Here is a 12,167-nt window from a genome sequence, read left to right on the forward strand (position 1 = left end):
ATTTACTTTAAATATTTAGTTGCAATTAATTAAGATAATTTTTTTTAAGTCAATTAAAATAATAAAATTGATTTAATTTAAATATTTAGTTGCAATTAATTAAGATAATTTTTTATTTTGTCATGATTTATGCTGCATCAATAACATTTTGAGAGTTGAATAGGACTTTTATTTATTTTTAAAAAAAGTATTTTAACTTGATAATTATTGTGGTTTATAATAATTTTTACGTAATTATCAAATAATATATTTACTCCTTGTGTCCCAATTTATGTGGCTTCAATACAATTTTGAGAGTCAACTAAAATTTTTATATATCTTTTAAATATTTTAAGTTGTTAATTATTATGATTTGCCGTACTTTTTCTTTTATCTCAATTTATGTGGCATTGCTAAAATAATGAGAGTCAATAAATTTTTTATATGTCTTTTAAATATTTTAAGTTATTAATTATTGTAATTTGTAAACAAATTAGTTTTGAACATGATAGTCAACTAAAAAAATTAAAAAAATTGACTTCCAATATGTAGTTATAGTTAATAAATATAAATTAATGAAATATATTAAATATTTAAACCATGACAATGAAACAATGAAATTATTATATATTGGGATATGATATTTAATTAAATGGGAGTAGAGGGGTGTTTTGGTAATTACGTAAGAGGTGGTCGAAACCACCTATTCTATATAATAAAAATAATATTGATAAATATATGAAGTAGTATTTAGGGGTGGGCGTTTGGTATTTCGTTCGGTATTTTTAAAGTCCAGATTCGGTAATCGGTATTTGAATGTAGATACCGCATACCACACTTTTAAACATCGGTTCGATAATTCTGTAATCGGTAAATTAAATTTCGGTTCGGTACGGTGTTTGGTAATACCATATTAAAATTGAAGATGTGCAACTGTATATTTAAACTTTAAAAAGTATATTAAATAGAAAACCTATTTAGTATTCTTTTTGTTGCTTTTTACGAATATATTATCAAAGTCCAAGAGATTCTTTGGAATGACTAACATTTTTGTCTATTGGGTTATATATATATATATATATATATATATATATATATAAACTTGTACCAAATGGTATTAATATCTTGTACCAAACTCAATCTCAGATATCGAAATGTTGAAATTTTACACTCAAATACTATACCAAATACTAAATTAATGAATACCAATCATCAAATTTCACGATTCGGTTCGATAATTCAATTTTTGATATTTTATGCCTAGCTCTGGCAGTATTGGTACAACTTTACTAGCTAAATATAAAATTGACACTAACTTTTACTTAAATACCTTAACTAGGTTGTGTTCATTTTAAACATATACATAGGAATTCTATTATATATAGGAATTCTATTGTGTTATTTTTGCACTTTTTTTATACAATGATATGTGTGTGTTACACTCACTAAATGATACGACTTAATTGAAGTGTTTTTTGAATCAACTTTAAGAAGCTATTAGTGAATTCCGCCGTTTTCTTCCATATGAGTTTATAACATTAAATCCTAACAAACTATCACTGTTAATTTTTAAAAAATAAATCTTAAGTACGTAGAAGTAAATAAAGAAGAAAGAAGAAAAGGAAAGAGGAACCGAAACCAATAATGACAACAATGCAAAGTCAAAAAAATTACCCCACGTTGATGCCACCTTTTTTTCAATTCCAAGCAAACATTACACACACTTACACCTTTTTCCACACACTATTTGTCTCTCCCTTTCTTCCTCTCTCCCTCCCTCCATCTTCACTCTCTCCAAAAGCAATGCAAAAACTCCAAAAAAGCACTTAAAAGCAAAAGCAATAGAGAGAGTGGTAGCTAGCCTGCTGGGGTATTCATACAGTACACAACACTACACTACAAATTATTATTATTCTTCATCTTAATCAAAATGACTTCAAGATTAACCCAGAATACCATCAATGGTACTCACCATCATCCTCACCCTCACCCACAGTATTACTCTCATCATTCTTCATCATCTTCATCCAAAGCTTCATTTAAAGGCTGCTGTTGTTGCCTTTTTCTACTTTTTTCCTTCTTACTTCTCCTCATTCTAGCTGTTATACTCGTTATAGTACTCGCTGTTAAGCCCAAAAAACCCCAGTTCGATCTTCAACAAGTGGGTGTTCAGTACGTCGGTATTACACCTAACCCAGCTACGATTGCCACTTCTTCCGCTTCCGTATCACTCAATATTCGTATGGTTTTCACTGCTTTCAATGATAATAAGGTCGGGATCAAGTACGGTGAGTCCCGATTTACGATCATGTACCGCGGGATTCCGTTGGGTCGGGGCACCGTACCCGGGTTCTATCAACCAGCTCATAGTGTTAAACGGGTCGAAACCACCATTGTTGTGGATCGGGTTAACTTGCTCCAAGCTGATGCTGCGGATTTGATTAGGGATGCTGCGTTGAATGACCGGGTCGAGTTACGGGTATTGGGTGATGTCGGGGCGAAGATTCGGATCCTTGGGTTTACTTCACCCGGTGTGGAGGTTAGTATTATGCCCTCATTTTGCTAAAATGCGCTTATATATTTGCTTTAATGGAAATTGAGATTTTACTATTAGGTTGAATAATTATACATTTGGATTTTATTGCACTTTAAAATGAACTTAAATTTTATACTTTCCTTGTAGTAGTAGTAGGAAAAGGGCGTTATTTTGCCCGAAAAGGAAGTGGGTAATTATCAATAGTACTCGATTAATTATGATTATCTAATAAATGATTTTTTACACTACATAAATGACAATGACTTATGAAAAAATAGAGACTAGAAAACATTTTTTTTATAAATGGGAAAAGAAATAAAAATTAGATTATATTTTTGTTTGGGATAGAGATAATTGATTAGCGGTGGAATGGTTAGCTCAAAGGATCCCAGTAGGTGGTAATACAAACAAATAATGGTGATAGGTAGTGGGACCCATTTTGCCTGCCATGTCCAAGTTTATTAGGTCATTATTGTCTACAAAATGTCATTTTTATGTCTTTGTTTCTTCATTTTCTCACATACTAGAAAACTAGTGTATGTTTCTTTCTATTTTATTTTTTTAATGGGGGAAGGAGAAGGGGAAGTTGGGAGGAAATTGTTATGACATGGGAAATCAAATATTCACCAGTAAGTTAAAAGTTGAAAAAAATCAATCAACTCAGCTATTAAAGTCGTGATTTTTTCGTAAAACTGGTTATTTTATGCAATAAGAAGACTAAATGGTGCATTTGGTTGAACGTAGATTTCTTTGCCAGGAAGACTAGGGATCATTTCTCATTTGATAGTGCACCCATGTTCTAGAAATATTGGATTTGCCTATGCTCGTGGTAGAAAAACTAGTAGTAATTTGCTATGTTGGTCAGACTTTTCCAAATTGTCGACGTGTGCGTGTCGGATCCTCCAAAAATAGTGCATTTTTGAAGGAGATGTGGCAATATTTTTAGAGAGTCGGAGCAACTTAAGTAATTTGCACCTCTGTTCTGTACTGTAGGATTAGAGACAGTACAATTTCTCCACCTAGTACAATTTCCAGGAGGGGGTAGAGCAAGGAACTTCAAAAAGGGAATTCTTTTTTCAAAAAAAGAATGCAACACATTAGTTTTGAATTCGCGACTTAAAGCAATCTTTGTCATTACACTAGAAGTTTTCCTTATACTAAGAGGATGAAATAACTTCAATACATGTAACTTCGCCTCTAGCGCAAATTTCCAAGTGAATGTACTACCAAATATGTAGGAACTTGGGAGGTAAGAAAAGAAGGTCAGGGCTCCCAATTATAGGAACTCTTTCCAGTGAGTTGTGACTAGTGGTTAGACACATGTGCTCTCATGTGGTTGGGTACCTTTATGCTTGAGCTAGTTTTTCACTTCATCGCCTTTGTGCTAGTTAGTTCTGCATCCCTGTCCGATCTTTGGTGGCTTGACTTCCATGCGACTTTTACCATCTTCAACAGGATAATTTTCTCAGTCCGAGAAACAACTTTACTGTAAGCAACTCTTCTCAAGTTCTTGTCATAGATGATTAATCCTAGTGGTCGACTCCTGTGCACTATATATATGTACAATGTCAGTATTTACTCACGTCGTACAAACTCTGCTCATTAGCACAAAGAATTATTATCCGGCCAGTACTGGGTAACGCGCATTTACTTTTAACCACATTCTGTTATGCTTGAAGCAGTGTCTCGTGTGTATGTATGCATGAATTTAACAGTAGACGATGAATGGTTTTGAGCAGGTATCAGTGGATTGCGCGATAGTGATCAGCCCAAGGAAACAGGCTCTAACATACAAGCAATGTGGATTCGATGGTCTAAGCGTATGACATTCTTAATCCACAAGTAATTACTCATGGTTTAAAAATGAAAGAAAAATGCAAATTGGAAAAGCAGCAATTTGGAAACTTATTTTAGGAAAAAGAAGATAAAGCAAGATTCTATTGAGCCAACTAATTGTAGTGAAAAAAAGGGCATTAATTTGTTAACTGAATTTTCTTCTTTATTGGGAAAAGTTTTGTTCAAGGTTGTAAAGTTATGAACTGATTGTATTTTTCCATATTATATATATTTTGTTATGCCACGCCTCATTGTCATTTTCTGTTGCTGCTATTATATTTTATTTAATCTTTAGAACTCTAAAGGGAGAATCTGATTCTGCGACTTTATCAAATGAATTCTGAATTATCATATCTCCTGCATCCTTTTCTTTTCTTGCAGCTTTTACCCTAATTAGTGAAATCTTCAAATCGAATAATTTGCTTTAATGGATCTGTAATTGATGAATCTTTTAACTGAACAAGTGGTCATATTGTCAAACAATATTATGGGAGCTACGCATGTATTAATATTTTAACTTCAGAAGCAATTGGTAAAAATAAAAAATAAAAAGTATTGGCATGCTATACGCACCACCTGTTTATTGTAGCGCTTTCGAATGTTCGAAACCGTTGATGTTCTTGCAATAAAACCCATCAAATGCTAGACATATATATTCCTAACTGTTAATTGATGTGCAAACTTGTATCATCTTGATAGTACTGCTAAAACTTAAAAGCTCGTTTTGTTATGATTTGAAATTAGGTTTATTTGAAATAAAAAATTGTATTCAAAGATACAATTTAAGCCTCAAAACTATGAATAAAGTGTGATTACAATTTACATGTTAAAAAACTTTCAATTACACATAATTTTACAAAGATTTATTGTTTCAATAAATCAATAATAGTAATAACTAGTTACTCAGCTAAATGTGAAATGGGTAAGTGAAACCACAAAATCAATGTGAAATGTTATTGTACGGCTTTTTTCGTATACCTATAGAAAATATCATTTTTCTTCTTATTTCCTAGAAAAGTTATTCTGTAAACCAACTAAATATGCAGAGAGTGTGAAGTGTGTACCTCCAAATCTACTCTCTGATACTACTCTCAAAATTTCAAGTGCGTCAACGTTCTATTAGTACTCAAATGTTTATTACTATCCTTATTAATGTCATTTCGTGACAACAATACTTTCAAACAAAAAGAAAAAGAAACTGTTTAGCGTTTTATATACGGGAAATGGCCAAAATTAATCCTCCATTTTAGAACCCTAATTATTCATATTTCTTTCTTCCTCCCATTTCTTGAAAAAGCTCTCTCGCATACGGAAGCTTCAAGGGACGAATATGATGGGTGGTTGTGTTTTAGCAGATAAGTACTAAAAGGATTTGTAAATTTCGACTGAAAAAAACAGTTAATTAGGTGACGTTTGCTAGTGCTTCTGATATCATTATCTTACAAGCATATATTAAGTATATAGTTGAATTAGTAGTAACAAGCATACAGGAAGTCGATGACTTCAATTTAAAACAAACACTGAATATATATTAATCTATTCCATTTATATGCTGTATGGACAAAGGGACTACTTAGTTTAGAATCTAATTTGATATGTAACAAGAGATTGATTCAAAGCTGTTTCACAGGCGTACCAAATGGCTCCTATTACAACCATCACAGATAAAACAACTATAAACTAAAGCATTATTTCATATAGGAAGCTTAAGTGGATAGCTAGGAGGGTTTTTCCCCCACGGAAGGCATAGGTGAGGGAATAGTTGGACGGAAGGAGTAGTTTTGAGACCCAAAACAACACACACAGGGTACATGAGCTCTATATCAAATAGTTCAAGAAATTTTTTCGCCCTATTTCATTTTATATATAATGAAACCACTGCAGAAAATGTTTTAACATATAAATTGAAAAATGAATGAACATACGAAACTATTGGAAAAAAAAAACTCAGTACAGCTTAAGAAAAAATATTTCCAAAAATAGCTTCAAATAAGGTAGAAACCTAGACAGATAATGAAACTTAATCTGCAATTGATTACATGTTCTCCTCTATGGAAGTGTCTTTCCAAAATACTAAACCTGATGAAAAGGCCATAAAACTTTTTTGAAAACAATTATAAGTTACCCACAAGATACGTAACTACAACACCATACCAATGAACTCCTACAAAGTGGGGTCTGAGGAGGATAAAGAGAACACAGTCCATATCACTACCCAGATGTAGAGAGGCTGATTCCAATAGACACCTAGCTCAGGGCTACAAAATATGAAACTGATATCCCAGAGTTAGGCTCACGAAACAGGTCAAACACTAGGCCAAAATAGGATTCAATGGAAATGTATGAAGCTATCATGAGTAAGGAACATAGGTGACTGTATTATTCCTTACCCTCGAAATGATTCACGAGAGAACTCTCTTAATTTATGCCTTCTCTAAATCAGGATGGTGATTGATCCTCCATCCAAAATAATAAGAGAGGCAAGGCCACATAAGAAAATCAAACCTTAAAATGCAGGCTATTTTTACCAACACGCGAGAATGGACTAAAAACAAACGCAGGAAGATCTCACTCGAAATAGTCATGGACATTGGCACCGCAAAAACAAAACTTTAGCATTACGAATGTTCTCAGCCAGAAAGCATTAAAATGCCAAACTGTCTTCGGAAACACCTCACAAAAATAAAAAGTAACAGCAATAATAAATATGCTTAAAAATTGTGTTCTACCCAACAAAGTGAATGATGAAACATTTAAGCCTTCACGCGTCCATAGAATTTCTGCTTCTCTTCGGTGGTCTGGAAGCGACCATGTCCGAACTTTGAGGATGTGTCGATGAACTTCAGCTTAATCTCTTCAAGAGCAACACGAGAGGTCTGGTTGAGCAGGGATTGACGAAGGGTTACAACCCTCTTCTTAGGGCCAACACAGCACCCCTTGATCAACAGGTAATCATCCTTCACCACACCATAATGGGGAAATCCACCCATGGGAGTTATGTCCTTCTCAGTCCTGTTGAGAATAATAAAAATCTAAGTAACTACAAATTGGAAAAAGAATACGAGCATATGAAAAGCTCAATGAATGGTTAAAGAGCGCCATCCACGTCAGAATACAAGACAGGACATCTACAAGCACGAGAAAGCTACTTTATTAGTTTTTGAACAATCATAAAGCGCAAAAAAGTAGAATATGGGGTATCGTTGTATACTGGAAAGGAGAAGATTTAGAAGGAAAAATGGGCAGTGTTACATACTAACCTGTCAAACTCGGTTAGGGCAGCATGGGACTCTTGTCCGGCCTTACCAAGCTTGTAAACCTTCTTGTTCATCTCAGTTCGGTGATGGTATCCATTTTGACCAGCACGGGCCACTGTGAATGAAACTCTAGCAGGATGCCAGGCACCAATACAAGCAACCTTACGTAAACCCCTGTGGGTCTTACGAGGAAGACGTGTCACACCCCAACGAGTAACAACACCTTCATAACCCTTACCCTTGGTGACACCAATGATATCAATCATTTCATCCTTCTGGAAAACAGCATCAACTGGAACCTGCTTCTCGAAGAAACCATATGCAAAGTCAACCTTCTGAGCAATTGTCCCACCATTCACCTGGATCTCCATCAAATGGGCTTTCTTCTGTTTCAGACCCTTCATCTTCCTTATCTACAGTTTCAAAAAAAGGAAATCCCATTATATTGAGTAAGGATAAGGTTATCATTTTTGTTTACCGGACATTGAGAATATTCAAAATCATTTAATTGGGACTTGGATCGAGGTCTAACCAAAAATTGACTACAGATATGACCAGATATAGATAAGCCATATTATCTGCTGAGGCAATATGGACATACGAGGTTTGTAATCAAATTTTTTTAGAAAACATGCATAGCTTCACAACAAAGCAATTATTGGACACACCAACATGATATGAGTTAGGCACACTCAAAAGGACTCAGTTGTTAAGCATGAGATTGGAGTAACAGTACCTGAGTGTGAGCCAACACACGGATGACACAAGCATACTTCTTCAATTTCTCTAACTGGGCCTCGATATCCTTTTTCCCTTCATCAGTTTCATATTTCTTGGAGTATTTCAGGAAAGCCTTCTTTTTGGACTTGCACCAGTTCTTGTAGAACCTCCTCTTAACGTCTTCACTGAGATGTTGAGCCCAGACTGTGTTCAGGCAACGAAGACCACGAGGCGTCTTCACATAGCCGACAACACCAACAATCACCATTGGAGGTGTTTCAATGATGGTAACAGCTTCACATGTCTCTTTCTTGTGGAGTTCTGTAATCATCAGATGAAAGTGAAAAAAGTTAACAGCAAATATTGAAGTGAAGACATGATACTGATTCCCTAATACTAATAAAGAATCAGGAAAGATATGGACTAAATCAAAACAGAGACGAAAATAAGTGAAAAGGGATAGCTTACTTGATCCAGGTTTTTCAACTTCTCTGACAATGTGAGTCATCCCAGCCTTGTACCCCAGGAAGGCAGTGAGCTTGCAAGGCTTGCTTGGGTCATCCTTTGGGAATGCCTTGACTGTAATAGTATTAAAAAGATTTGAAATGAACATCTCTAACATAATATTGGATGTCCACGAAATTATTTTACTTCTTTGTGTTTACATTTCAGAGGGTTGACCACAGATGTAGGAATTACGAATGCCACCAATTCACCAAATGACAAGGGATGGGATAGAACAGGAGGTTTTGGTGATGGTTCAAACTAATTTGTTCATATGTATAGTTATGAACTATGGATGCTCTTTAATACAACAAGAATGAACACTTATCTCTATTTTACACAAAAAAAAAAATGTTTGCAACAGTTCAACAGGACCGAAAATGGATAATAATTTTAATGAGGAAATTACTTTGAGAGCTATCTTAGAATATGGTTGCAAAAGTTCATTATATTAATCATAAGAATTATTCAAGGATAACTAATCACCAAATGGAAAATAGTTGACACGCTTTTATCTATGAGGAAAAAATAGTCTGAGCTGGCAATATTAAACACGCAATAATCTGAGGATTGCAATATCTACATCACCATTAGACATAATTAGAGCTTAATATCAATTTGTCAATGCCAAACAGACATTAGATTCAGAATATTTTTAACAAAAAGTCCTGACAATCAGTGATCAACTTATCAATGTATTGCAATATTTATATCACAAAACATAAACTAAATATTAATAATCAGTAATATTTGTCAAAGCCAAAATAGACATTAGATTCAGAATTTTTATTTTTTAAAAAAATTGTAATATGAAAAAGAATGTAGTCATACCCTTTCCCCTGTGTCTGGCAGCACGCTTCCTGGGGAGAAATCCCAAAGAACCGTGTCTTGGATGCTCAAACTTCCTGTGAGACATTTTCCCCTCCTTCAAGCTGTAACCAAGGAAAACACATCAATCGGCTTTAAACACTCAAGCAGTCATCTACCTCAATAGCCTAAAAACATCTCCACGGAACACACAAAAAAATACATACAATAAACACTCGGAGGAAGTAAAAATGTACATAAAAATCCATAGATTTACAACAACAGTTGTATAATTAATTGAACACCGAGTATGCATTGATGAAATTTCGAAAGCAGTTTTTAAGATTTACACACTTGTTAACCATCAAAAAACTCGCCAAAACAGACTCAGGAAATACACAAATACAAACAAAAGTACATAATAATAATAATAATAATAATAATAAACGCTCAAAGCAAGTAAAACTTCACATAACAACTCATAACTGCACATGACTCAGAGTCTTACGGATTTTTCTAGAATTAATTGGTACTGCGTACATAACAAGTTCATTATGAAAATGTGTAAAGTTCAACGAAAAATTTCAAAAGCAGTTAGAGATATACACACTTGTTAACCAATGAAAACACATCTATCAGCTTTAAGCAATCACGCAGTCACACTCATCAATAAGCTCAAAACAGCCTCAGTAAAAACACACACAAAAAAAAAGTACATAGCAATAAACGTTCAAAGTAAGTAAAAATGCACATAACTATCCGTAGATATACGGGAGTAGTTTTATTCATGTCGAAAACGTGCACAGTTAATAAAAAAATTCAAAAAAATAGTTACAGATTTACACACTTTTTAGTTGTTACAGAGAAACTAAAATTGACAAAACGAGGAATGTAGATGAAGAACTGAGCATGCATAGCAGTAAATGTAAGGTAGAGGGAGGGGGATGAGGAAGATAAAGGGAGAAAAAAACCTTCAAGAGACGACTGCTGAGAAAATAGGGTGACTGTGTCTCTATGAGAAGAACCCTAGTTGAAACATTAGATTTATATATAACTTGTTTTGCCAAGTTAGATGGGCTGGATTCAGGCTATCGTGGCCCAGCTTCTTTTACCTGGGCTTTCCCGGCCCAACTGCAGTTACTTTGTTTAATAATGCCAACCCAAAAAAAAATACTCGCTCCGTCCCATTTTATGTGTCGCCATTTAATCGGACACAGAGTTTAAAAATAAGGAAAAACTTGATAATATTTATCAAAAAATGTGTTATTTACTTTTTCTTTTAATTAAGTGGGACTACTAAGGGTAAAATTATAATTGTGCCTTTAAAAACTTACCAAATAAGAAAAGACGACATTCTTTTTGGGACGGACCAACAAAAAAAAAAATAGCGACACATAATTTGAGATGGAGGGAGTAGTAGATTTTTTAACGTCGTAGTGAATAACCTTTGTTTGTGGTAAACTCACATCAAAGTATCATAAATTAGTCTAAGTGATAATAATGAGGTAAATAAAAATATAGTATTTTTTTCTTTTGATCTTCAATCAGTTGTCTGGAACCAAAATATGCCCTACAATTTAAAAAAGAACCAATGTATGCCATATATAAAAAAAAAAAAAAAAAAAAAAAGAACCAAAATAGGCTTTGTGCACTTAATAAGTGCACAATGCCCTTAAATTTGTAACGGAACCTGACTGACAGTGTTAGAAAAGTCAAAATTCACATTGTGCACTTATTAAGTGCACAGGATTGTGCACTTAATAAATGCACAATATGTATTCACTTTTACAAACCTGATTCACATTCACTTTTCATCTTCCCCATTTCAATTTTCTCTCTAAAAAAGACCATTGGTCCTCCTATTTCTCTAAAAATTAGGTCATTTTTCCATTTCATCTCTCTTAAACTTTCAATATTTTGGTCCCCCATTTTGATTGTAATGGTCCCCTCAGTTTGTATTATTTGAAAAAAAAATTCAACGGTGGTGGCCCTTTGACGATCCAGAAGTTTATTGTTACTTTTGTCGGTTAAAGTGATATAAAAGCATTGAAAAAAGGTTAGTTTTAACCCATTGTTAGTTGAAATTTAATTTTTTAATTATGTTAAAAGGTTTATTTTTTATATTATTTTTTGCAATATATTAAAAATGAAAAAAAAAATGGATTGTAACGTGGTTGTATGTATGTGATTATTTTTTAATCATGTTAAAGGTGTATTTTTGATTGATTTGAAGTTTGTTAGCTTTATATATTTAAAAGTGAATTTTTTTAAAAAGTCATGCTCTTAAACATGCTGTAAATTGGGGTTAAAGAGGAGAATAATGGGGTTTTAAGAATTGATGCTAGACTTTGTGGGAATTTTAGATGTTTGTTGCTCTAGCTGTTGGTCCAAAAGGGTGACTAAAGTTTTGAAATGGAAAAGACATGATATGTTTGTCCAAAAGGGTGTCTAAAGTTTTGAAATGGAAAAGGCATGTTATGTTTGTCTAAAAGGGTGACTAAAGTTTTGAAATGGAAAAGGCATGTTAT

General features: G+C 33.6%; 2 protein-coding genes across 2 annotated transcripts; one reads left to right on the forward strand and one right to left on the reverse strand.

The window, feature by feature from the left end:
• Nucleotides 1-1,607: 1,607 nt before the first annotated feature.
• Nucleotides 1,608-4,595, forward strand: LOC107839981. The gene is made up of 2 exons (XM_016683666.2): nucleotides 1,608-2,518; nucleotides 4,255-4,595. The coding sequence occupies exons 1-2, from the start codon at nucleotides 1,910-1,912 to the stop codon at nucleotides 4,339-4,341; spliced, it is 696 nt and encodes a 231-aa protein (XP_016539152.2). The 5' UTR covers nucleotides 1,608-1,909; the 3' UTR covers nucleotides 4,342-4,595.
• A 2,346-nt stretch (nucleotides 4,596-6,941) lies between these two features.
• Nucleotides 6,942-10,743, reverse strand: LOC107839982 (60S ribosomal protein L3). The gene is made up of 6 exons (XM_016683667.2): nucleotides 10,611-10,743; nucleotides 9,664-9,764; nucleotides 8,797-8,907; nucleotides 8,345-8,649; nucleotides 7,612-8,021; nucleotides 6,942-7,363 (listed from the first exon to the last, which is right to left on the reverse strand). The coding sequence occupies exons 2-6, from the start codon at nucleotides 9,746-9,748 to the stop codon at nucleotides 7,105-7,107; spliced, it is 1,170 nt and encodes a 389-aa protein (XP_016539153.1). The 5' UTR covers nucleotides 9,749-9,764; nucleotides 10,611-10,743; the 3' UTR covers nucleotides 6,942-7,104.
• Nucleotides 10,744-12,167: the final 1,424 nt, after the last annotated feature.

This window comes from Capsicum annuum, chromosome 8 (assembly GCF_002878395.1).
Source record: "Capsicum annuum cultivar UCD-10X-F1 chromosome 8, UCD10Xv1.1, whole genome shotgun sequence".
In the NCBI taxonomy this organism is placed as follows: Eukaryota; Viridiplantae; Streptophyta; class Magnoliopsida; order Solanales; family Solanaceae; genus Capsicum; species Capsicum annuum.

Bases quoted from the DNA above. Each gene is read 5' to 3' on its own strand.
- LOC107839981 (XM_016683666.2), top strand. From the start codon at position 1,910: ATGACTTCAAGATTAACCCAGAATACCATCAATGGTACTCACCATCAT. The intron at 2,519-4,254 runs GTTAGTATTATG...GGTTTTGAGCAG, and splicing joins TTACTTCACCCGGTGTGGAG to GTATCAGTGGATTGCGCGAT.
- LOC107839982 (XM_016683667.2), bottom strand. From the start codon at position 9,748: ATGTCTCACAGGAAGTTTGAGCATCCAAGACACGGTTCTTTGGGATTT. The intron at 8,908-9,663 runs GTATGACTACAT...ATACTATTACAG, and splicing joins TGCCAGACACAGGGGAAAGG to TCAAGGCATTCCCAAAGGAT. The intron at 8,650-8,796 runs GTAAGCTATCCC...TGATGATTACAG, and splicing joins AGTTGAAAAACCTGGATCAA to AACTCCACAAGAAAGAGACA.